This window comes from Lithobates pipiens, unplaced genomic scaffold (genome assembly GCF_037356315.1).
Source record: "Lithobates pipiens isolate NorthernLeopardFrog02 unplaced genomic scaffold, aLitPip1_a1.2 Scaffold_30, whole genome shotgun sequence".
Classification (NCBI taxonomy): Eukaryota; Metazoa; Chordata; class Amphibia; order Anura; family Ranidae; genus Lithobates; species Lithobates pipiens.
The window spans coordinates 140,388,484-140,414,181 of record NW_027507791.1 but is presented as its reverse complement, the minus strand read 5'-3'; the positions used below and the strand labels follow the sequence as shown (position 1 = coordinate 140,414,181).

The 25,698-nt window shown below is 47.5% G+C and overlaps 1 protein-coding gene across 2 annotated transcripts in view; it reads right to left on the bottom strand.

Annotated features, from left to right (window-relative positions):
- The window catches only part of EXD1 (exonuclease 3'-5' domain containing 1), a 618,256-nt gene that overhangs the window by 468,034 nt on the left and 124,524 nt on the right, over positions 1-25,698 (bottom strand). For both annotated transcript variants that reach the window (XM_077464920.1, XM_077464919.1), the window contains one exon: positions 15,339-15,493. In XM_077464920.1, coding sequence (XP_077321046.1) covers positions 15,339-15,471 — 133 coding nt within the window. In that variant the 5' untranslated portion in view covers positions 15,472-15,493. The remainder of the gene's footprint in view (positions 1-15,338; positions 15,494-25,698) is intronic.

Here is a 25,698-nt window from a genome sequence, read left to right as displayed (position 1 = left end):
CAGTTGTGGATAGTGGCATTGGCAAGTCCAAAGATTTTTGTTCCACCTTGCTCTTCTGTGGGAATCTATATGTTTACCCCTTGAGCTAATAATTGGTCTAATGCTTGAAACAGGGATTGCTTTTTCCCTGGATCCTTGGGAATGTTTGATCTCAGGAAACAAGAGGGTAGGAACTCCCAAAATTCTAGTTTGTATCCCAGAGATACTGTGGAGATTAGCCATCTGTCCTGAATTTCCCTTTGCCAGGCTTCTGAGTATTTCAGAAGTCTTTCCCCCACTCAGGTGAGAGGGGGGACGCCTCTTCATGATGAGGCTTTAGTATTCTGCTTTGCCGATCGGCGGCCCCAGGTCTTCCTTTGTCCCTGGGTCTGACCCCAAGGTCTTCCTCAGAGTCTAACGGTGGAGGCCGTCGCCACTGCCTAGAAGCAGATGTCCCTGGTGCAGGAGAAAGACCAAGTTAGACTTACCGGTAACTTGTTTTCCAGAAGTCTTTCAGGACAGCACCTGAGAGATAGCGACTCCTCCCTCCTCGTTAGGAAACACCTTCTTCCTCCAGACTTTAAAAGGAGGCACCTCCCTACCACACCTCAGTTGTAGAAGAGAACCTCCGGCCCCGGCTGGAACACAAACATATACGTTAGTCACAGCGTAGCATAATACCATACCATAGGGTGGGATGTTGCTGTCCTGAAAGACTTCTGGAAAACAAGTTACCGGTAAGTCTAACTTGGTCTTTCCCAAGGCGTCTTTCAGGACAGCACCTGAGAGGATAACAGAGACTTACCCCTTAGGGCGGGACAACAGCTTGCAGGACCTTTCTGCCAAACGCCTGATCGCTGGCCAAAGTGAGGTCCAGTCTATAATGTTTCACAAATGTGTGAAAACTCGACCATGTCACCGCCTTGCAGATCTGCTCAGGGGTGGCACCAGCTCTCTCTGCCCACGTAGACGCCAGAGCCCTGGTTGAGTGTGCACAAATTCCTGCTGGAGGGGATAATCCTGCCTTTAGAAGCTTGGAAACCCTTTCTACTTCCTGAGAAAAGTACAAACAGTGAATCTGAACGTCTGAAGGACTCCGTCCTTTCCAGATAACTCAACAGAGTCCTCCTGACGTCCAATGTATGGAAAAGAGTCTCCTTATCTCTTTTGGGGTTAAAACAAAAGGTTGGAAGTACTATGTCCTGTATACGGCTCTGAACTGAAGCTACCTTCGGTAAGAATTTTGCATCTGTTCTAAGAATAACTCCGTCAGGAAAAATGGATAGATATGGTTTTTTAACTGACAGAGCATTTAGCTCACTGATCCTGCGTGCGGAGACAATGGCAATCAGAAAAACGGTCTTTAATGTGAGAAACCTAAGGGAAGCCTCCTCAAGGGGCTCAAAAGGACCCCTTGTTAGGGACTGTAGGACTACCGACAAATCCCATCTAGGAAAAACTTGAATAGGTGCTGGCCTAGATCTTTTAAGGGCTCTAAAGAATCTGATCACCAGCGGATCTGAGGCCACAGATCTTTCCAAGAACACTGTCAGAGCTGCTACCTGCACTTTCAGGGTACTAACTGCTAGTCCCTTGTCTGCTCCATCTTGTAAAAACTCCAAGATGGAGACAAGGCTCCCTGGCACCTGGGCGGCTGAAAAACACCACGTTTTATAACGCTTCCAAACCTTAGAATAAATGGCCTCTGTAACCCTTTTCCTACTTGCCAAAAGGGTAGAGATCAAACGGCTGGAAAACCCCTTGCTCCTAAGGAGCTGCCTTTCAGAAACCAGGCCGCGAGGGCCAAGCTGGCCACTCCTGGATGGTTTACTGGGCCCTGCAACAACAGATCGTGCCTGAGGGGCAGATGCCAACAAGGCTTGATTGCCAGACCTAGAACTGTCGAAAACCAGGCCCTCTTTGGCCAAAAGGGCGCGATTAGAATAACTGGCACCTTTTCCTTCTGAATTTTCCTTAAAATTAACGGGATTAACTGAAATGGGGGGAAAGCGTAGCAAAGACGGAATTCCCATGGATAAGCTAGCGCATCTGTGCCCAGCGAGCCATCGCGACTGTCCAGGGAAAATAACTGGGGAACCTGGGCATTCTCCCTTGAGGCGAACAGGTCCACCTCTGGTAGCCCCCATTTCCCGGCAATCATTGCGAATACCTCCGGGTTTAAAGACCATTCCGCTTCCCGAATAGCGTTTCTGCTTAGGAAGTCCGCTAACCTGTTTAGATCCCCTTTTAGGTGGACTGCTGATAGGGATAACAAATGTTTTTCCGCCCACCGAAGAATCTCCATGGCCAGTACCTGAAGCGACCTGCTTCTTGTACCCCCCTGCCTGTTTAAATAAGCCACTACTGTGGCATTGTCTGTTAGGACCTGAACGTGATGGGACTGAAGCTCCTGAACAAACAATTCCAGAGCCAAGGCAATCACCTTGAGCTCCCTCCAGTTTGAGGACCTTATTGCCTCCTCTTTGGCCCAGGACCCTTGAGTAAAACGTGTTCCTAGATGGGCTCCCCACCCCCAGGAACTGGCGTCGGTTGTTAGTCTTTTCTCGACTGGAAAAGCCCAGACTAACCCTTCCGATAAGACATCCTGTCTTTTCCACCACCATAGGGACCTTTTTACCTGGGTTGACACTCTTACCTCTGCCTCTAGGGATGCCACTGTGTGATCCCAAGATTTTAGAAGGAAAGCCTGCAGACACCTGAAATGCATTCTTGCCCACTGGACTGCCGGCATTGTTGAGGTTAGAACCCCCAAAGCTGACATGACCTGTCTTACAGTCAGATTTTGGCTGGTCTGCAGTAAAGACACTGCACCGGAAATCCTGTCCTTTTTGTCTAAGGGAAGGAAGATTTTTTTGATCCACCAAATTTATTAGATACCCTAAAAACCGAATCTCCTGAGATGGGTTTAGGGATGACTTTTGGAGGTTCAAAATCCACTCCAGATGGCTGCGAGCCTTGCCTAGATTGATCTGCAATTCCTCGCTGGATGGGGCGAAAAACAGCAGATTGTCTAAATAAGGAATAACTGCGATTCCCTGAAGTCGCAGCGGCGCTAAAGCTTCTGCCATTACTTTGGTAAATATTCGGGGAGATGATGACAGACCGAAGGGTAAGGCCCTGAACTGGAGATGATGAACCACACCCCCCAACCTCACCGCCAGCCTGAGGAACATCTGAGACTGGGGAGAGATTGGAACATGTAGGTATGCATCCTTTAAATCCACTGACGCCATAAAACATCCTGGCGTCAACAGATTCCTGACTGAAAAAATTGAGTCCATCTTGAACTTTCTGTACCTGATGGACTCGTTCAACGGTTTCAGGTTGAGAATCAACCGAAATTTTCCTGTCGGTTTTTTTACTAGGAAAACATGGGAATAAAACCCCTCCTGCTGTTCTTGCAGGGGCACCTGTACTACTACACCCTGCTGCATCAGTTCCTCTAGAGAGGACTTCATGGCCAGGACCCTTACCGAGTCCCGCGGGGTGTTTGTAATCCAAAACCTTTTTGGGGGGTTGTTGGTAAACTCGAGTGAGTAACCCTGCGCGAGAGTGGTCAGAATAAACTGATTCGAAGTTATCCCTGACCACTGCGGAAGAAATTCCTGAAGTCTTCTGCCCACCCGCAGAGACGAGTCATTGAGATTTCTCGGCCTGTGTAGGAGGACGGAAGAGAATTCCGCCTCTACCTTTCGGCTTCGGGGCGGACCAATTTTTCCTTCTCCCCTGCAATTTGCTGTCCTGATCCTGAGCTTTTTGAGGTCGAAAAAGACGTTTCGGTACCTGCTTTTTCCATTGACCGGGAAGGATCTCTTTTCATCGGCTGTCCTGTCAAGAATATTATCGAGGTCAGGGGCGAAGAGAAGGTCCCCTGAAAAGGGTAACCCACACAGCTTGCTCTTTGATGCCGAGTCACCGGGCCAGGTTTTAAGCCATAAGGCTCTTCTTGCAGCATTAGTTAGAGCTGCTGACCTAGCTGACATCTTAATTGCCTCAGCTGAGGCATCTGCAACATAAGCCACTGCCGCAGTCAGGGTAGGAAAGGAATCTAAGATTTCCTGTTTGGGGGAATCTGCAGCTATATGTGACTTTAACTGGTTAATCCAGAATTCAAAATTTCTGGCTACACACGTTGTGGCCATTGCTGGTTTTAAATTGCTCATAACTGATTGTCATGATCTCTTGAGCAAAAGATCCATGCGTTTGTCCATCGGATCTTTCAAAACTCCCATGTCCTCAAAGGAGAGATCCGTGGACCTTGAGACCTGGGAGAAGGCGGCATCCAGTCTGGGCACCTTGTTCCACACTGCTGCAGGGTCCTGCTCAAAAGGAAAACGCCTTTTGTGGGCTTTGGAGAAAAAGGGCTTTTTCTCTGGATCCTGCCATTCCTTCCTAATGGCCTCAGAGATGACCGGATGAACTGGGAACGTTCGGCCCTCATCCAACCCAGCATACATGCAGTCATGGAGTGATAATTCCTTTCTCTCCTCACTTAAGCCAAGCGTAGCATGAATGGCTTTAAGGAGCCCATCAACCTCTTCAAGGGACAGTTTGAATTTAGAGGGGGCTACCTCAGACTCCTCCAACTCCTCTTCCGAATCTTTAACGGAAGGAGCAGTGGACTGCTTTTCCCTCTCTGAAGGGTCTTCAGGCAGAGATTCCAATATCGGGATAGAGAGAGACCCCTGGGAAGACTCTGAAGTGGAAGGCTGATTAGCAGCCGGGTTTGCTAGTGAGTCACAAAAATTTAGAATCGTGGCGTATAGCTCCTTCTTTACAGAGGCAACCAGATCCTCGCATACAGAGGCTGATTCCTCCTTAACTAAAGAGGTAATGCAGGCACTGCATACGGTTTTCTTCCAATTTTCTCCCAGCTTGGTCCTGCAAGAAGGACATCTTTTCTTTGGGTCAGAGCTCTAAGCCTATGAAGAAAAAGACAAAAAAGGGGAAAAAAAAAAAAACAGGGAACCCTTAGTGAGACCCAGTCTCAGCCATGATAGGTATCACCACACAGGTGCACTGAGAAGAAACCAGTCAGCTTCTAGTGCCCAGACAGGCCCCTTGCCACCAGGGGGGAAAGAAAAAAAGGAGAGAGACCAAAAGCCAGGAAATAGGAGAAAAAAGGCAGACTTTAACCGCTGCCTCCTACCTGGGCTTTGCTGGTGCCTGTGCCTGTCCCCACAGCTGCAGACGCTGAATCCTCCATAACAGGTGTGCAGAGATCCACGTGTGGCTACACGCCGCCTCCGGACTCCCATAATGCAGCTGCACCGGACCGGAAGCAGAAATAGGCATCAGCTCTTGTCCTCCCTCCTCCCCCCTGCATCCACGCCGGAAACGAAGTTTCAGCCGACCCAGTGACCCGCTCTGTCATTTCCGGCGCGACCGCTGAAAAAAAAAAACATGGCCGCGCCTACGGACGTGCGGGCCACCGAATCTTCGGCTCTCTCCGAGCACTAAGAGGGGAAGAGGAGCCCGCTTGCTACCGCTGCCGAGGCCTGGGTAGGTCGGGAGGACAGCGGGTCCCTTAAGAAGGAAAAAAAGGGAAGGAAGCCTAGTCCCTCAGGAACACCTAAAAGAACTGACTCCCTCCCAAAAGATGTTCCCTCCGGGCCGGAGGAAACACAATAACTGAGGTGTGGTAGGGAGGTGCCTCCCTTTAAAGTCTGGAGGAAGAAGGTGTTTCCTAACGAGGAGGGAGGAGTCGCTATCTCTCAGGTGCTGTCCTGAAAGACGCCTTGGGAAAGTCAGTTTAAATGAGACACGTTTATACTTTCTTTTGACTGGCAAAAGACTACTCTTTCCACTAGAAATCATCTGGATGTACTTATCCAAATCATCGCCAAATAGTCGCTCCCCATCAAAAGGGAAACTAGTCAGAAGGTTTTTACATGGAGCTTTGGCAGACCAATCCTTTAACCAAAGGGTCCTACGCATGTGTACTAGTATAAGCGCAAGGCAGGACACCTGCTGAACAGAATCCTTCATAGCATCTATGGCAAAACATAATGCTTTTGGTAACTCAGCCAATTGATGGGCCTGTTGTGCAGGGAGCTGTTTAAGAGCATCTGTGTATTGGTCCTTTAAGGACTGACAGATACCTATTGCTGCAACTGCAGGCTGAGTAACAGTCCCTGCTAAGGAAAAATTCAAGTTAGACTTACCGATAACTTATTTTCCAGTAGACTTTCAGGACAGCCACCCGAGAGATCATGGCTCCACCTCCCAAAAGAAACTCAACTCCTCCATCAGCGCTTTTAGGGAAGTCTCCACGCAGCCTTCCTCAGTTGTTTGTAGTTACTTTATTAGTATTACAGCAAATCACATACACCACAGGGCGGGTTATTGCTGTCCTGAAAGTCTACTGGAAAACAAGTTACCGGTAAGTCTAACTTGAATTTTCCAAAACGACTTTCAGGACAGCCACCCGAGAGGATTACCGAGACTTACTCCATTCAGGGCGGGACGACAGCCTGTAAGACTTTCCTTCCAAAAGCCTGATCCCCAGCCGATAACAGATCTAGTCTATAATGGCAGGCAAATGTCATTAGACTTGACTAGGTAGTAGCCTTACATATCTGTTCGGGGGTGGCGCCAGCTTTCTCTGCCCAACTCACCGTTGTAGCCCTTGTGGAATGAGCCCAGACGTTCACTGGACTCCTCTGACCGGCACAGCAATATGCTTCCGAAATTGTCATTTTCAGCCATCTGGCTATAGTTCCCTTGGATGCCTACTTTCACTTTTTAGTGCCAAAAAATTAAACAAAAAGAGCATTCGACTGTCTAAAGTCTCTAGTGGCTTCTAAATAACTTAGAACTGCCCTCTTAACATCCAAGGTGTGGAAATCATCTTTTTTCCTAACTGAAGGATTAGAGCAGAATGTAGGGAGAACTATCTCCTGGGAACGATTTTGAAGTGATGCCACCTTGGGCAAAAAATTTGGGTCTGTTTTAAGGACTAACCTGTCCGTAAAAACAAAAAAGAACGGTTCCCTGAATGACAATGCCTGTAGCTCACCGACTCTGCGAGCTGAAGTAATGGCTACTAAAAAAACTGTCTTCAAAGTAATCCATTTCAGGGAGACTGAACCAATAGGTTCAAATGGGCCCCTAGTCAGGGCCTGTAAGACAGTAGATAGGTCCCAGCATGGGCAGCTTCTAGATACTACAGGTCTAGAGCGAGAGAGAGAGAGCTCTAAAAAACCTGACTACTAATGGGTCCGATGCCAACGGCTTCGCCAAAAAGACCCCTAACGCGACCACCTGCACCTTCAGGGTGCTGATTGCCAACTTACAATAAGCACCTTCCTGTAGGAATTCCAGAACTGAAGCAGTTTGACTTGGTGACCTAGCTGAAGTCTTGCACCAGGAGTTAAACACCTTCCCGTATTTAAAATATATTGCCCTACTTTTTTTCCTACTGGACAATAAAGTAGTAACCAGCCTGTCCGAGAAACCCTTCTTCAAGAGGTGTTCTTCAGAAACCAAGCCGTGAGCCTTAGTTTCTCGAAGTCTTGATGGACTAGAGGGCCCTGCTGTAGAAGATCTTGTTTCAGGGGGAGATGCCAGAACGGTCTTTGTTGCATCTGAAGAAGGGCTGAGAACCACGGTTGTTTGGGCCCAAAGGGGGTGATCAGAATTATCCCTGCATCTTCTTCCCTGATCTTACCCAACACCCGGGGAATCAATTGAAATGGGAGAAAGGCATAGGCTAGACGAAAATTCCAGCTGTATGCTAGTGCATCTACTCCCAAAGACCTCTCGTGCCTGTTCAGAGAAAAACAGAGGGACCTGGGCATTTTCCCGAGTGGCAAAGAGATCTACCTCTGGCTGACCCCATCTCTCTCCAATCAGTCTGAAGACTTCTGGATTCAAACGCCACTCTGGCTCTAGAACATGATTCCTGCTGAGAAAGTCTGCTTTTTTGTTCAGGGACCCCTTTAGGTGGACTGCTGATAAGGACTGAGTAAACCGTTCTACCCAGCCCAGGATACCTTTTGCTAAAACCTGTAGAGCCCTGCTTCTGGTTCCTCCCTGTCTGTTCACATATGCCACTACTGTGGCATTGTCCGACAGAATCTGGACTTGTTGCTTTCGAACCACGTCTGCGAAGGCCCATATCGCCTTCTCCACTGCCTTCAGTTCCCTCCAATTTGAGGACCTCTGTGCCTCTTCTATGGACCATGAGCCCTGGACCCACTGGGTGTCCACATGGGCCCCCCAACCCTAGGCGCTGGCGTCTGTTGTCAGCCACAACTGGATCGGGAAGGACCATAACAGGCCTTCTGAAAGTAACTCTGATTCTCCACCACCACAGACCCCTTCTTACTGAGGTGGGGATCCTCACCAGATCAGCCAAAGAACTCTGACGATGATCCCAAGGCTCCAGCAGAAAAGCCTGAAGAGGCCTGAAGTGATGTTTCGCCCACTGAACCGCCGGAATGGAGGAAGTCAATGTCCCTAGAACAGACATCACCTTCCTGATGGACTGGGGCTGGTTGCACTGTAACTGCGCTACCCCTGAACCAGTTTCTCCCTTTTTTTCTTCCGGCAGGAAGATTTTTTGGTCTATGGAGCGGATCCGAAACCCCAGGAATGTCACTTCCTAAACGGGCACCAGGTTTGACTTTTGAAAATGTATGACCCAACCTAGCTCCGTTAAGTGGCCGCAGGCTCTATCGAGGTCTTTTTGCAACCCCTCTCTGGTCTGGGTAAAAAACAATAAGTCGTCCAGATACGGGGATCACCGGGATTCCCTCCAGGCGAGGGGGAGCTAATGTTTTTGGTGAATACCCTCGGGGATGACGACAGACCAAAAGGGAGGGCCCTGAATTGTAGATGAACAATACTGCTCCCCTCCCTTAATGCCAACCTCAGAAATCTGAGACCCGCTCCAAACCGGGACATGAAGGTACGCATTCTGTAAATCCATGGGGGCCATATAGCTTCCCGGGGACAGGAGGTTTTTTGCTGAAAAAAATGAATCCATCCGAAACCTCTCGTACCATACCGACCCGTTTAGCCCCTTGAGGTTTAAAATTAGACGGAACTTTGCCGAAGGTTTCCTGACCAGGAACACATGAGAGTAGAATCCCTGACCTAACTCCTCTGCTGGGACCGGCAAGGCAACCCCCTGAATCATCAGGTCCTGAATTAGGCCCTTCATAGCAAGGGCCTTGACTGGGTCCCTGGGAACATTGGTGACCAGGAATCTTTGAGGGGGGCACTCTGTAAACTCGATTTTGTAACCGTGGGAAGCTATCCTCAGGACAAATTGATTTTGAGTTCTGGTCTCCCACTGAGGGAAAAACTCCCGAAGTCCCCTCCCCCCCCACTCTGATCAAAGAGTCATTGTGACCTGGAGGTGGACGCAGGAGGATTGAGGAGGACTCCCCCTTTACCCTTCGGCTTCTGTGCCCAAGATTTCCTCCCGTTTTGCATCACAGCCTCCACTTGACCCCCAAGTCCCTGAAAAAAAACGCTTACGCGCCTGCTCTGGCTTTTTCTTTACGGGAAAGGACTTCTTCCTGTCCGCCGTTCGGTCCAAAATAGAATCCAACTCTGCACCGAACAATAAATCCCCCGAAAAAGATAAGCCACATAGCCCATTTTTCGAGGCCGCGTCCCCTGGCCAGGTCTTCAGCCACAAGGCCCGTCTAACCGAATTGGTCAGGGCGGCTGACCTGGCTGACATACGGACAGATTCTGCCGAGGCTTCAGCAATATGGGCAATAGCCGTGGACAGAGTAGCAAAGGAATCTGGATCTCTTGCTTAGGGGAATCAGCCATAATGTGAGATTTTAATTGGTTAACCCAATGGTTCAGATTCCTTGCCACACAAGTCGTTGCCATGGCTGGTTTCAAATTTATCATCACTGACTGCAAGGTCCTTTTCAGAAGCAGATCCATCTTCTTACCCATAGGTTCCTTTAAAGTGCCTATATCTTCAAAAGCTAGATCCGTTTATTTTGATACTTGGGAAAATGCTGAATCCAGCTTCGGAACCTTGTTCCACACTAAGTCTGGGCTATCTTCAAAGGGAAATCTCTTTATGTGAGATCTGGAAAAAAGTTTTTTTCTCCGGCTACAACCATTCCCTTTTAATCATGTTGGACACCAGGGAGTGCACCGGGAAGGTGCGAGATCTGGAATCGCCTAGGCCCGCATACATACAATCATGCAAGGATAGCTCCGTCTTTTCCTCTTCAATACTCAGTGGCGTAAATCACTTTAAGGAGGCCCCCTACTTCTTCCAATGACAACTTGTACTTTGAAGCTGTGTCCTCATCCTCTTCTTCCTCAGAGTCCGATTCCTCTAGGGCCAATGAAAAGGAATCCTGTGAGGCGTCCTTGGACAAACTTCCCCCAACAGCAACTGCGAACCTCCCGGTTCTAAAGGGGACTGCTGAACTTTAGACTCCCCCGACGTTCCAGGTTCTTCTAACAGCTTAGACCTGAAAGGTTGCTTTAAGCTCATCCTTAATAGAAGATACCAAGTCACCACATAATGACGGGGACTCCTCCCTGACTAGGCTTGCGATACAAGTCGCACAGAGCGTCTTGGCCCAGGTTTCGCTGAGTTTTTCCTTGCAAACAGGACATCTCCTTTTGACAGGTTGGGCAGAGCTCTTCGCCTAAAGAAAAACAGAAAGACAACAAATGCAAAAAAAAAACCCAGGTGCAACTAAGGGAGCAATACCACCATTGCCCAGTGCCCTCACAAGCCGACACCCCGTAGAATCTTCCACCATTGCACACCTAGCAAGGGAGGGAAAGGGAGGAGGAGGAGGAGGAGGGGGGTGCAGGGAGTGAGGGGGAAAGGGTGAACACCCCCCCACACACACACACACAGGAGCACAGGATCCAGTACATCAGAGCCTCACTCCTACCTTCGCCTTGCTGGCGCCTTGGCTTGCCCCCTTGTCCATAACGCTATCCATCGCTAGGACATACACTGCCGCCGGTCCCGGATTCAAAAACGCTGCTGCGCCCGACCGGAAATAAGGCGCCAGTTGGTCCTCCTCTCTCTTCCTGCGTTCCCACGCCAGGAAATGACACGGAACGTCGCCGAAGTCCCGCCCCCCCATGCCCGAAGGACGCGGCCGAGGCCTCTCGGCCGCCCGAGATGAGCGATCACACTCCCGCGATCCAGCGCGTGCTGCAGGCGGGAGTTTTGAAAAAATGCAGTCGCCACTCTAACCAGGGGACGGAGGAACCCCCGGTGTGCTGGCTTTCCCCAAGCAAGGAAGGAGGAGAGAGAGCCCATGCTGCCATCCACATCAGGAGGAGAATGGGAGGACCAGCTCCTGGAAAAAAGAAAATAATGCAGGTGAGAGCCCCATGACCTCCAGGACCAGCCCAGAGATCATGGCTCCCACCGGAGGTGTTCCTCCAGGTTGGAGGAAACACGAGAAACTGAGGAAGACTGTGTTGAGACTTCCCTAAAAGCTCTGATGGAGGAGGGGTTTCCTTTGGGAGGTGGAGCCATGATCTCTCAGGTGGCTGTCCTGAAAGCCATTTTGGGAAAGGAGGATTTTAAGAGGAATTCCAACTTTTTATATCTGTTGGATCTTTAAGAATTTGTGCATTGTCTACTGGACAAGTTAAGCCGCGTACACACGGGCGGACTGTCTGGCCTACTTAGTCCGCCGAAACACATTTCAGCGGACAGTCCGCTCGTGTGTGGGCTTCAGCTGACTTTTTCAGCGTGCAGTCTGGCGGACTAAGTATTTCGGAATGTTGGAAATACTGTCCGCTGGACTCGCATTTCGGCGGACAATCCGCCCGTGTGTGTGCCAGTCCGCCGTACTTTTGAAATGAGCGGACTTTTCCCGCCCGGAGAAAAGTCTGCTCATATCGAGCGGGTATCCAGGTAGGTGGGGCCCGAGACGGAGACGTCGCGGGCCCCGCCGCCTGGTATGGACTTAAAGGGGAACCCCAACGCCGAAAAGAATCGGTGTGGGGGTCCCCCCCAAGTCCACAACAGACCCTTGTACGAGCACGCTACCCGGCCGGCCAGGAAGGGGGGGCGAGCGAGCGCCCCCCCTCCTGAGCCGTACCAGGCCGCGTGCCCTCAACATGGGGGGGTGCCTTGCGGCCCCCCCACCCCAAAGCACCTTGTCCCCATGTTGATGAGGACAAGGGCCTCTTCCAGACAACCCTGGCCGTTGGTTGTCGGGGTCTGCGGGCGGGGGGCTTATCGGAATCCGGGAGCCCCCTTTAATAAGGGGGCCCCCGGATACCGGCCCCCCACCCTATGTGAATGAGTATGGGGTACAATATACCCCTACCCATTCACCTGTGAAAAAAAAGTACAAAAAAAACAACACAGGGTTAAAATATTTTATTGCACAGCTCCGGGGGTCTTCCGTCTTCGGGGGTCTTCTCGCCGGACTCCTCCGCTATCTTCTTGTAGCTCTTTTGCTAGCGGAGGAGTCCAGCTTTCTTCCTGGCCGCCGGCCTCTTCTCCCGACTTCGGGGGTCTTGTCCCCCTCTTCGGTTCTTCTGCCGGGCCACCGCGCCTTCTTATAGCTCTTTTACAGGTGCCCGGTCTTCTGTCGCCGCCGCCGTCGCCGCCGCCTTCCGTTCTTCTTCTTCTTATTAGTATTCGTATTAGTCCGCTCAAAAAGTGCCGTGTGTGGGCAAGTCCGTTCATTCGAAAGTATGACGGACTGTCCGTCGGATTGTCTGACGGACTAAGTTGGCCAGACAGTCCGCCACGTGTGTACGCGGCTTTAGACTTTTATTCATACTGGAAATCGCAGCATTAACTGCTGGAACCTTCCACCTCTGAATTTTTCCCTCATGGGATAGAGAGCCGAGAATCTCCTTGGAGGGAGAAAATGTTTATCCGGATGCTTCCATTCAGCATAAGCCTTTCTAGTAATGCATGGACTGGAAACACATGCAGAGGTTGTAAAGGTTTCAAAGAACCCAAAAGAAGAAAACAGAACTTCAGCTGACTCTTAGGGGTAGCATGAAGGTGGAACAAACCATTTATGTAAGTGTTTGTACCTCAGATTGTGAAGCCGATTCATCAGCTGTTTCCTCAGTAGAGGAATAATCGGCTTGTTTTCCCTCTCAATCAGGGTAACGCTTCATCCTGTCACCATTGTTCCCTTGGTAAAGGGTCTGAAGTGGGAGAGAGGGATCTAGCACGCTTCCAATCACCTTGGATGGAGGATGCGATTAAAATCGCTAATCTTCCTTCTAAGGCCTGCAGGGCAGAGGAAAATGCATCTTCAGTCACGTATACAGGGGCTGAAGTGTGTGAAGCAGTTGCACCACCAATCGGTTCCAAAGACTCACCCTGGCTTGCCATATCTGCAGTTTAACATTATAATCTAAATAAAAGTCATAGGTAAACTTTGTAGTTCCTATGCTTTCCTCCTACCTTTTCCTTGCTGAAGGATAGTGCTGTAAACAGACAGATCCAAATTTCACTCATCATGAGGGGCAGCATAGATAAACCTTCAAAAGACCGGGGCCCTTTAATAGGGGCTCCACTCTTTTGGACCATGTATAGCACCCCTCAGAACAGCTTTAGGTAATGTAGCAAGAGCAAAAAAAAACAAAAAAAAAAAAAACACATTCTTCCATGTGAGGCCCGGGTACCATCCTAGAGCGGCAGTGGCGGGATGGATCAGGTTGTGGAGGCTTTTTAAATCCAGCACGGATCCCTCCTAGAGCTCCTCAGAGCACATCTTCACTCGTTACCAATATTTGGTAACAAGTGCAATACACCGAAGAAAAAACTGAGGTACTCCTGGAAGGAGGGGTTATATAGGGGATTCAACTTCCTGTATTGGGTATACTAGTTTCAACACCTGAAGGTCAACCATAACCCATTAATTACTTAAGGCTCTGTGTTCCATGATGTACGATAAAGAAAAGTACATTTTTCTCCTTCACTGATGTGCACTGATGAGGCGCCACTTATGGGCTCTGATTAGGTGACATTGATGAGGAGGCACCAATATGTCGCACTTATGGGCACTGATAGGCAGAACTGATTGGCATTGATGGGCAGCATTGACAGCCAGCACTTTACTGGCATCACTAATTGGTGGCACTCTTGGTTTTATAATGTAATCAGGGCACTGATGATCAGTGCACCGATTACATGTTTTGTTGTCTCCTGCAAGGAGATGCTGCTGATAGTCTCTCCTTGCCACACACTCTTCCAGTGTGAGGCAAGGAGGGCCGATTAACGGCATTTCCATGTTTGCATGTGACCGGCTGTGATTGGACACAGCCGATTACATGGTTAAGGAGCCACAGCTCTTTACAGAGATCGGGGTTTGCGCCGTGTCCTAGCAACACAGCGCGGCCCCCGATGATTGCGTCCCAGAACGAGAGCCGCCCCACCGATATTTGACGGTCGGTGGATGGCAACTGGTTAAGCTAAGTATTCACAGCCTTTGCTCAATACTTTGACACACCTTTGGCCCCAATTACAGTCTCAATCTTTTGAGTATGATGCTACAACCTTGGCTAACCTATTTTTGAGCAGTTTCTCTCCTTCTTTTTTGCAGGACCTCTCAAGCTCCATCAAGTTCGATGAGGAGCGTCGGTGCACGGCCATTTTCAGATCTCTCCAGAGATGTTCAACCAGGTTCAAGTCTGGGCCACTTAAGGACATTCACAGAGTTTTCCCGTAGCCACTTTATCTTGGCTGTGTGCTTATTATTATACAGGTTTTATATAGCGGCAGTTTGCAACATTTTGAAACATCTTTACAACATGAGGACAGACATTACAGTTACATTACAATTTGTTACAAGAGGAATCAGAGGGCCCTGCTCATTAGAGCTTACAATCTAAAAAAGTTGTCCTGTTGGAAGATGAACCTTCGCCCCGGTCTGAGGTCCAGAGCGCTATGGAGCAGGTTTTCATCAAGCAGGTCTCTGTACATTATTGCTTTCCCTGTGTATTGTTTGTAGAATTTTGAGGAAAATAATTAAATTGAATCTATTTTGGAATAAGGCTGTAGCTTAAAATGTGGAAAAAGTGAAGCACTGTGAATACTTTCCAGATGCAGAAAGATATGCATATAGATAAAATTGTCTTTTTTAAACTTTACAGCATAACTAAAATTTTACAGCAAACTTTTGAGGTTTTTATCGGATCTAAACAAAAATCAGACAACTAATCCATTATGAAAATAATCGTTCGTTGCAGCCCTACACAAGTTACTATTGTAATTACAATACAATGTGGTATCATGCACAAATTCAAGCAATTCATAGTATACATTGACACTTCAGGGGCCTGTACAAAAGAAGAAGAAAGAAGAAAGTAGTAGTAGTAGTAGTAGTAAATATATATATATGGTTTACCTTTTATTAGAGTGACAGTGCGATCTGCATGAACACTATATAAAACTCCTTGAAAGCACCTATTGGTGGTTGTAACTTTGATAGTCTTCCCAATCAAATCATTCAGGATGCATTTACCAGAAGCCAAGTCCATATTCAGATTTTTGTGCAATTACCTGCAAATAAAATTCCAGCAAGAAATTTAAAAACATTTTTTTTTTTTTTTAATTGTGACAAATTCATAGGACTATCTGTTCCCTTCACCATGCCTAGGAAATCCAATAAGTTTACCATCAGTATGAAAATGCTACAGATTTTATAAAGATTTGTCACGTATGTACCAAGATGTGCATCTTTAACCACTAGTCGCCCGCACTATAGCCAAAAGATGGCTACAGCGCACATGCCAATTGACAGGAGGCCGTCCCTGGACAACGTCCTGTTTACTTCCGCGAATGCACATCGGGGAAATTCTGTGCTGGCCGTGTCCCTTGGACACAGCTAGTCACAGATCGCTGTAAATGGCCAATCACAGTGGCTGTTTACAACGTGATCTTAGTGTCCAATGAGATGATCTCATATGTAAACCTATGAAATCATCCCTCATCGCCGGCTCTCCCTCCTCAGAGACAGTGTGTGAGGAGGGAGAGACGAACGGGTGCATTGGTGAGTGAAAAAAGAAAAGAAAAAAAAACGGAAAATAAAGTGACCACAGTACATGTCGGTGCCATCTGTCCCCACTGCCAGCTGTCCCCAGTGCCACGTATAAGTGTCATCTGTCATCAGTGTCATTGTCCTGGTGCTCCAGGGCCTTTAAAAGTGTAATAGGTAGTCAAGTTAGATGTGTAATTTATGCTCCTAAACACCTGATAGTGCTCCCTGCATGTTGGGCCTCTCTATGTGGCTAGGCTGTGGAAAAGTCCCACACGTGTGGTATCGTAATACTCAAGAGTAGCAGCAGAATGTATTTTGGGATGTCATTTGTGGTATACACATGCCTTGTGAGAGAAATAACCTATTACAATGACAATTTTGTTTGGAAAAAAAAAAATATTAATTTTGCAAAGAATTGTGGTAAAAAAAAAATTATCAAAAAGCTCACCATGCCTCTTACTAAATACCTTGAAAGGTCTACTTTCAAAAAAAGTGGTCATTTGGGGGGTATTTGTACTTTCCTGGCTTGTTCGGATCACAAGAAATGAGATAGGCCACCAGTACATCAGGTGTGATTAATTTTTTTACGATTTGGACCACAGCTTGTAGACTCTCTAACTTTCACAAAGACCAAATAATATCCACTAATTTGGGTTATTTTTACCAAATATATGTAGCAGTAAATTGTGACCAAAATGTATGAAGAAAAATTAAATTAATAATTTGCAAAAGGTTATCACAGAAACAAAGAAATTCGTTTTTTCTTCCAAAATTTCAGTCTTTTTTCATTTATAGCACCCCCCCAAAGTGTCATCCAAAGTGTGAGAGCACCGAAAGCTGAACATTGGTCTAGTCAAGAGGAGGGTTTAAGTGCCCAGTTGTCAAGTGGTTAAAGTGATCCTCAAGTCTGGGTTTTTTTTTTTTTTTTTTTAACAGTAGCAAACATGTTATACCTATCTGCTCTGATCAAATGTTTTGCACAGGAGCAGCCCAGATCCTCCTTCTCAGTCCCCCGCTGGCGCTCTTAGCCCCTCCCAGCAAGCAGCTTGCTATGGGGGCACCCAAGCCACAGCTCTGTGTGTCCATTCAGACATGGAGCCATGACCCCGCCCCCTTTCTCTGCTCATTGGCTCACTGACTTTGACAGAAGGAGCCAATGGCGCCACGCTGCCGTCTCATCCAATGACGTGGGAATCCCGGAACGCCAAGTCTTTCGTTCAACATCGCTGGATCCAAATGGACCTCAGATAAGTATTGGGGGTCTGAGGTGGTCTGCTGCACACAGGTTTTTTTTTTTATCAATGCATAGAATGCGTCATGGCTGAGAAAATTTTCATAATTCATGTAGCCATCAGCTAAGGAGTCTCATTCCAGTAGAGCATACCCCCGCCCTCCAACAGAAACGGCTAATTAAATTATCCTATCCAGTGGAGAGCTGAGGACAAGATACAAAACTCATGTTGAAACAGAATAACCTGAAAAATGGTGCTGCAGGGGGGCGTGGTTACCGCGCTGCTGGATGGACGTCTGCTAGCACAGCTCCGCTCCAGCAACGGGAACCGAACGACATACACTGTCGACACTTTACCGATCATCTGAAGGCCCGGACACCTTGGTGGAATGTCCAGAAAGCGGAGAGGAGCGGTGGCTCCGAAGAAACTGGACGATTTATTCCGACGGAAAGGCCGCGACCCGCGGCAAAATGGCGCCGGCCCGTGCTCCTCCTCAGACGGCTCTGCAGCAACCAGCCCAGAGAATAGAGAGACACTACCGCCGCTCCCCGGAGGTCTCCACGTCGCTGTCTCGCAGCCCGGCCAAATCCAAGCCAAGGATGGCTTCGGACACCACACAGGTGAGCACGGGCCGGGATCCATTAGAGGACACGAGGGAGCTCATGGAGCCCTTCACTGCCTTCCCCACCACGGACGGGCCTATATCTGACACAACCCTGAAAGAGATGCTTCTCTCACTCCGCACCTCCATGCACAATGATATGCTCCATTGCCTTAATAACTTTAAAACTGAGGTAGGAGAATTGGGCTCGAGTTGATCATATCGAATCTAAAATGGGAGACTTTGCCACCTCACACAATGCCCTGATTGACGCTCACAGCGACCAAGCCGAAGAAGTCGCATGGCTCAAAGCTAAAGTCGCAGACTTAGAAGACAGGTCGCGTAGAAATAATATTAAGGTGCGGGGGGTCCCGGAGGATGTCCTCCCTGCACAACTTCTGCAGTATGCCCATGACCTAATGAAGGCATTCCTCCCCTCCCTGCCCCAGAGTTGCAAATTGACCGTATACACCGGTTGCCTTAACCTGCTTTTCTCCCTGATAATATACCTCGTGATGTCTTAATGAGAGTTCACTTTTTTCAAACAAAGGAGCAACTCATGTCTGCTTTCCGCAAACAGAACCCGCCTGCAGAATACGCTCGCATCCAACTGTTTGCCGACCTCTCACAGTTTACTATGCAGAAGCGCAAATCCCTTCTGTCTGTAACTAAGGCCCTGCGTAACCACAATATCCCATACAGGTGGGGTTACCCAGTTAAACTAACGGTCACCCACGAGGGCAAAGCTACTGTGGTCACCTCCATTGACGAGGGCCTCGCATTGTTGCGGTCATTGGACATTCTCCCTGCCCTGTCTTCAGATGGCGCTTCACCCTCCTCCAACGACCATTTACAGATGGAATGGCAAAAGGTGGGGCGCAAGAAGAAAAACAAATGATGTCAGCCTTGAATACACATCCGTGGATGTGATTATATTCTTTTCTCAACAATAATGTTCCTGTTGCACTGAGACCCCCAACTCAGTGTGTCTATTCTCCCCCCCCCCCTGAATATGGGCAGCTGTTATGCCTCTGCGTGCAGGTTTGCACCTACTTTTTTACAGAACTTTGTTTGCTTGTTTTTATTTTAATTTTTTTTCTCTTTCCCCCCCCCCCCTTTAATCCCTTCCTAGAAGGTCTGGTCGGTCTATCTGTCTTTGCATTCATCACTCTGACAGCAAGTCTCCTTGAAGCAACAGGGGACGACTTTTGGGACACTCTGGAAACATGCCTGAGGTACCCTCATTATCTTTTTTCTTCTTTGATGACTAATAATGGCTATTAATATAGTTTCGTTTAATGTCAATGGTCTCAACCACCCTGCCAAGAGGTCTTCTCTTTGGAAAGAAGCTTAAAGAAATTAAATGCCGATGTTCTCTGCATCCAGGAGACCCATTTTGCTGCCGACTGTATACCCCAATTTCGCCATAAAAACTTTCCGCACATTTTCATGGCATCTTGCGCCAAGAAGCAAAAAGGAGTCCTAATCGCTATCAAGGATTCAGTGGCATTCACCATGAAGGACCTTCTTGCTGACCTGGAGGGTCGTTATCTTATCCTGGTCTGTGAACTCAACAACAAACCCTACACTGTGGTAAACCTGTACGCAACCAACTCTCACCAACTACGTTTTCTGAAACGCCTTCACAAGAAAATTTCTGCCAGCAAAAGGGGGTCGGTAGTGATATGTGGAGATCATAACCTGACGCCAGAACACAAAATGGACACTACCTCCACAGCTAGATGACAACCACCTTTCCTTCAACCTCTCCTTCATGCGGAGGACTTGTTTGATGTCTGGAGATGTCAGCACGCAAACTAGCGTGATTATTCCTATCACTCTTTAACCACTTGCTTACTGGGCACTTAAACCCCCCTCAGTCCCAGACCAATTTTCAGCTTTCAGCGCTGATGCACTTTGAGTGACAATTGCGCGGGCATACAACACTGTACCCAAATGAATTTTTTATCATTTTTTTCCCACAAATAGAGCTTTCTTTTGGTGGTATTTAGTTACAGCTCGGAGTTTTATTTTTTGCTAAACAAACAAAAAAAGATGCAAAAAAAAAAAATCATGTTTTAATAGTTTGTTATAAAATTTTGCAAACGGGTCATTTTTCTCCTTCATTGAAGTGCGCTGATTAGGCGGCACTGATAGGCTGCATTGGTGGGCACTGATGGGCTGCATTGGTGGGCACTGATAGGCTGCACTGGTGGGCACTGATAGGCATAGTTAAGGCGGCACTAATAGGCACAGATAAGGCGGCACCGATGGGCACAGATAAGGCGGCACTGATGGGCAAAGATGGGCACAGATAAGATGGCACGGATGGGTGGCACGGATAAGTGGCACGGATGGGTGGCACGGATGGGCACTGATAGGTACCACAGATAGATGGGACTGATGGGCACTGATAGGTGGCACTGATAGGTGGCACTGCTGGGCACTGATGGGCGGCACTGCTGGGCACTGATGGGCGGCACTGCTGGGCACTGATGGGCGGCACTGGGGTGCAGCACCTGAGGCAGATTTTGGGTGGCACTGTGGGTGGCACTGTGGGTGGCACTGTGGGTGGCACTGTGGGCACTGCTGGGTGGCACTGTGGGCACTGCTGGGTGGCACTGACAGGGGGGCACTTACTTTATTTCAGGATGGCACTGCGGGTGGCAGGTGGGCACTGGCAGGGGGCAGGTGTCCGTTTAAATTGCTGGCCGTGATCGGGACTGATGTCCCGAACACGGCCGCCGGCGATCGGCTTTTTTCTCTTCTCCTCGCGCTGTCAGCGCGAGGAGGAATACTAGCCGATTACCGGCTCCGTTTTATCACATGATCAGCTGTCATTGGCTGACAGCTGATCACGAGATAAGGGGTCGGGATCGACCCCTTACACGGATCGGTGATCAGGCGAGTCTCACGGACTCGCCGATCACAGAGCGCGCCGCGCGCGCCCCTCAGGGGGCGCGCAGGCCGCTCGTAACCGGGACTACGTCAATAGACGTAGTCCCGAAAATGTGGGTCCGCGCTATTGCCGTCATTTTGCAATAGCGCGGATCCCAAGTGGTTAAGGCATAATTCATATTCTAGAATTGATTTAATTTTGGTTGATAAACATCTTTTGCAGGCAGTGTCCTCCTCCACCATACATGACATCACATGGTCTGATCATGCTCCTGTTTCTGTCGTGGTGGTGGAGGGGCACACTCCAGGCCCTGCTTATCTCTGGAGGGCTAATCCTCGTATTTTTCAAAAACCGGAACACTCTGCAAGTGTAGCTGCTAACCTTTCTGAATTGTTCTCCTTAAATGACCAGTCAGTTTCAGATCCAATGTTGCTATGGTGTGCGCACAAGGCATATATAAGAGGTGTAACGTTACAAATCTGCGCAAGAGAAAAGAGGCAGAGGACACAAAAACTTGACCAAATTCTCAATAAGATTAGATAGTTAGAATCACTCACTAAGACATGTGCGACTTTGCAACTTGCCCAAAGTCTTGCCCAATATCGCTCTGATCTCAGGCTTCTTTTGATAGAACAATATGACAAACATGTCAGATATTTCAAACTGTCCCACTATGCCTCCGGGAATCGGGCAGGCAAGTTTCTTGCTCAAAGGCTTAGAGCAGCAAGAATTAAATCAAAAATTTCGTACCTTATACATCCTCCAACTAAACGGAAGATCTATAACCCCAAGGAAATAGCGAACTCCTTTGCTGAGTACTATGCCTCGCTCTACAATCTAAAAAATGACTCCAACACCCCTCAACCGAATGAACATACTATAAAGGAGTTCTTAGCGAAAATTAATTTGCCCTCCCTTACCCCTGACCAACTTAACTCCTTGAACTCCCCTATTACGGAGCCTGAGATTAGGAAAGTCATTAGAACCCTTCCTCTGGGGAAGTCTCCAGGCCCAGATGGGCTCCCCAATGACTATTATAGGTCTTTTCAAGACAATCTTATACCAACACTTATGAACGTTTATTCAACAGCAATGTCCTCTGCCTCGTTTCCTGCAGAAATGCTTAAAGCATATGTAGTTACCATTCCGAAACCAGGCAAAGAACCCACTTCACCAGCCAACTTTAGGCCGATCTCTTTGCTTAACTCTGATGTTAAGCTGTATGCGAAAATCCTCACACATAGACTACTCCCGATCCTTCCTGGACTGGTTGGCGCTGACCAGGCGGGCTTTACTCCGGGCAGGCAAGCCTCCGATGCCACGAGAAGAGTTATTAACATTATGCAATATGCCGGGGCCTGTCGGGTGCCTTCTCTGCTCCTCTCTTTGGATGCGGAGAAGGCATTCGACAGGATTCATTGGGGTTATACGAGACTCACATTACAAAAATATGGATTTACAGGCCCTATCTTCTCGACCATAATGGCCCTCTACTCGTCCCCCTGTGCGCAAGTGTATACGTCTAATATGCTGTCGACCACGTTTACCATATCTAATGGTACCAGACAGGGGTGCCCCCTATCCCCTACCATCTTTAACTTACTCATAGAGCCCTTAGCGGAAAGGATTAGAACTCACCCTAATATTGCTGGCTTTGACCTTCCACATAGTTCACATGTTATCAACTTATTCGCGGACGATATCATTCTATTTCTAACCTCACCACGAACCTCCCTTCCCTACGCCCATAGCACACTTACAGAATTTAGCAATATATCCTACTATAAGGTCAACTGCACGAAATCGCTTATTCTCCCATTAGGACTTCCCTCCCCCTTTGTGAATCTCTACAGAACACTTTCCCCTACACCTGGAGCACAGATAGTATAACATACCTTGGCCTAAAAATTACTAATATCAAGACATTAGCAGACGCCAATTACGGGCCCCTCATAGACAAACTTACTAAAGAAACCAAACGCTTGGCTAATACTGAATTGACCTGGTCGGGTAGACTTGCTACATTTAAAATGCTACTTCTCCCTCAAGTGCTGTATGTCTTCCGGACACTACCTATCCCGGTAAAATCGAAACATATCAAAGCTCTGAATTCTCTACTTAAGAATTTCATTTGGAAAAATTCGAGGCCCAGATGCGCAAAACCTTTACTGACCAAACACAGATCGGCCGGGGGGATGGGTCTGGTCGACATACAGGACTATTATAGAGCCTCTATCCTTACTCAACTGCGGAAGTGGTTCCACCAACCATCGGACACTCCTTGGTGCAGTGTCGAACGTGCCTTGAGCCCGACCAAAGATCTCAAACAGCTTCTGATGGTCAACGCCCTACATCCAACTCCCACACGTTTTACCTCCCACTCTCCGTGCCCCCCTAGATGCTTGGAGGACTTTTCTAAAACTTCCTCTTCCATCTGACAGGCTGACTACCATCCCAATACCCTTATCGACCCTACAACAGGCCATACCCAATATATCACTCACGAGCTGGCAGGAAAAAGGGCTACAACTTATCACTGACCTATATGATGGGAACTCCTTTATCCCGTTCGACGTTCTCCAACTTCATTTTAACTTATCATCATCCGATAAATATAAATATAACCAAATCCATCACTTTTGCAGATCCATCACATCACCCACCATTCGTCTTCCAAAAGAGGCCTGGCAATTTTATAATACTACCCCTATATCTTCTAAAGGAATCTCTTTATTTTATCATCTATTCCAAGGTAAAATGGACTTTGTTAAATCACCCCCCTATCAAAAATGGGAAGCCGACCTTCAGACGACCTTTACTATTCCACAGTGGAAGGAAGCTTTCAAGTGGCTATATAGAGCCTCAAAATGTGTGAACCATTGGGAACTGTCACAAAAGATTGCCCTTAGGTGGTATCTTACCCCATACAGGGTTGCCCAGTTTAGTAGGGATGGCTCACCGTTGTGCTGGAGGAACTGTGGAGAGGTGGGCAACTTACTTCACATGTTTTGGACATGTAAACATCTCACTAGCTACTGGAACTCCATATTCCGCTCGCTCTCCAGCATCACGGGTATTATCACTCCCCCCAGCCCGACCCTGGCCATACTAAATTTGGGAATAGACTCTTTCCCACCAGAATTTAGAGTAGTGGTTACCCACGTATTGATAATAGCCAGGTCTCTAATCACAAGACATTGGAAGATGGACAAAGCCCCAGATGTAGCCAAGGTTTTTACTACTATGCAGACCCATTATACCTATGAGTCACTAATAGCAGCAGCGGGGGGAAACAAAAAATATTTTGATAACAAATGGAAGTGTTGGACAACTTGGTTTAAACGTACGAACTGATCAGTACCCCAGCCAGGTAGACTGGACCAGACCGCCTACACCCACCCCACCCCCTCTCTGATTCCCTTCTTTTTGCCCCCTATTACAATTTCTTGCGTGCACAATCTTCGGTAGAATACTTTTATAGTTAAATACTGGTATGACTGAGCTTCTGCAGCCCAGAGATGTCGGATTGTTAGCTCTACGAATGGGTTAATTTAATATATATATGATTCACATCCTGATATTCCCTTGACTGCTTATCTGTCGCAATTTGCATTTGTTGCTTTATTTACATCACTGTACCGATATCCTGTAACTGTGGTTTCTGCTTTTTTTTCATTTTCTGTTCCCTTTCTTGCCATTATGCCTAACGCATTGTGGAGATCGGCATCTGTCAGTTGCAAGGAAATGTATTTTCTTCTCGCCCTATGTATCCTGTATTTCTGTATGTTAAAAATTTTAATAAAGTCTATTTACAAAAAAAAATAAAAAATGGTGCCGCCTTACACAAAATCAGCTGACAATGGTCAAGGTTAAAGGTTAAAGGAAAAGCTAGGGTAAATAACACCATTGTGTCAAAGGGTGAGATTGCCTCTCTAGTAAGAACCCAATGTTGACTCAGTGTTTACCCAGACAATGGCCGAGATGTGAGGTTAATGATACACCAGAACGACACCAGTCACAAGTATATAAACCATCTATAATGAATAAGTGTCTAAAAATGCCTAAAAGGAATTATCACATTTTGATTATATGGATAGAACAATGGTTTGTTGAAAAACCACACCATCTATGCTGAGATTAAATGGAACCCACTGTTTGTACATCTAAACCCTTATCTAAATCTTTGTTAAGCCTGTCCAAGGTTAATTTCAACACTTTAGGAAAACATCTAAATCCTGTCTATACATGTGGCATTTTAAATACATGTGATTACAAGTAATTCAAATTCTATATTAGATTCGAGGTCATAGATACAACTATTATTTTAGTATCAACTGACCTAATGAGTACTCTGTCATAAGATAAAAATATGATATTTTGATATAGAACTAAGAATTGTGTTAAGACACCCATCATTGTTATAAAAGACATATAAATAGTGATCACATCTACATGAAAATACCAATATAGCATGTGTTGTCCCAAGATAAATAGGTCTCCATAGGACGTGCAGGAGTTATGCAATTATCCATATAGACATCCATTTTGTGTGATATTGATTAATCAGAATTATACTGAGTGTATTGTATATTGTACCAGTTGCCGGAGTCCCTGAATATAGATATATATTCAGCCCCAATATACAGGCCGATATCCTGTCATGGTTATGCATTAATCTTTCTCTGTCAGCTTACCTCTCCTCATGTGTTCAGACTAAGAGGCCAGCCACTCTCACCTGGCCATTTTTATAAACTCATCTAAGCATGGCTCCACCCCAGGCCCCATCAGGGAACCCTATATTAACCTGTGCACTGCAAGCCAGCGATGCTTATTAACCATTGTGTATTCATTGTGTTTCCTACTTGCCGTGTGCTCTTCGTTTGTCTCTGTTATCGACCTTGTGTTCGTGATCCAGTAGACCTGCTTCCTGAACCTCCCTGGGTACTAACAGCAGCAGTCAGTCCTAGGGTCCACTATCTTAGCGGTGCACTTCCG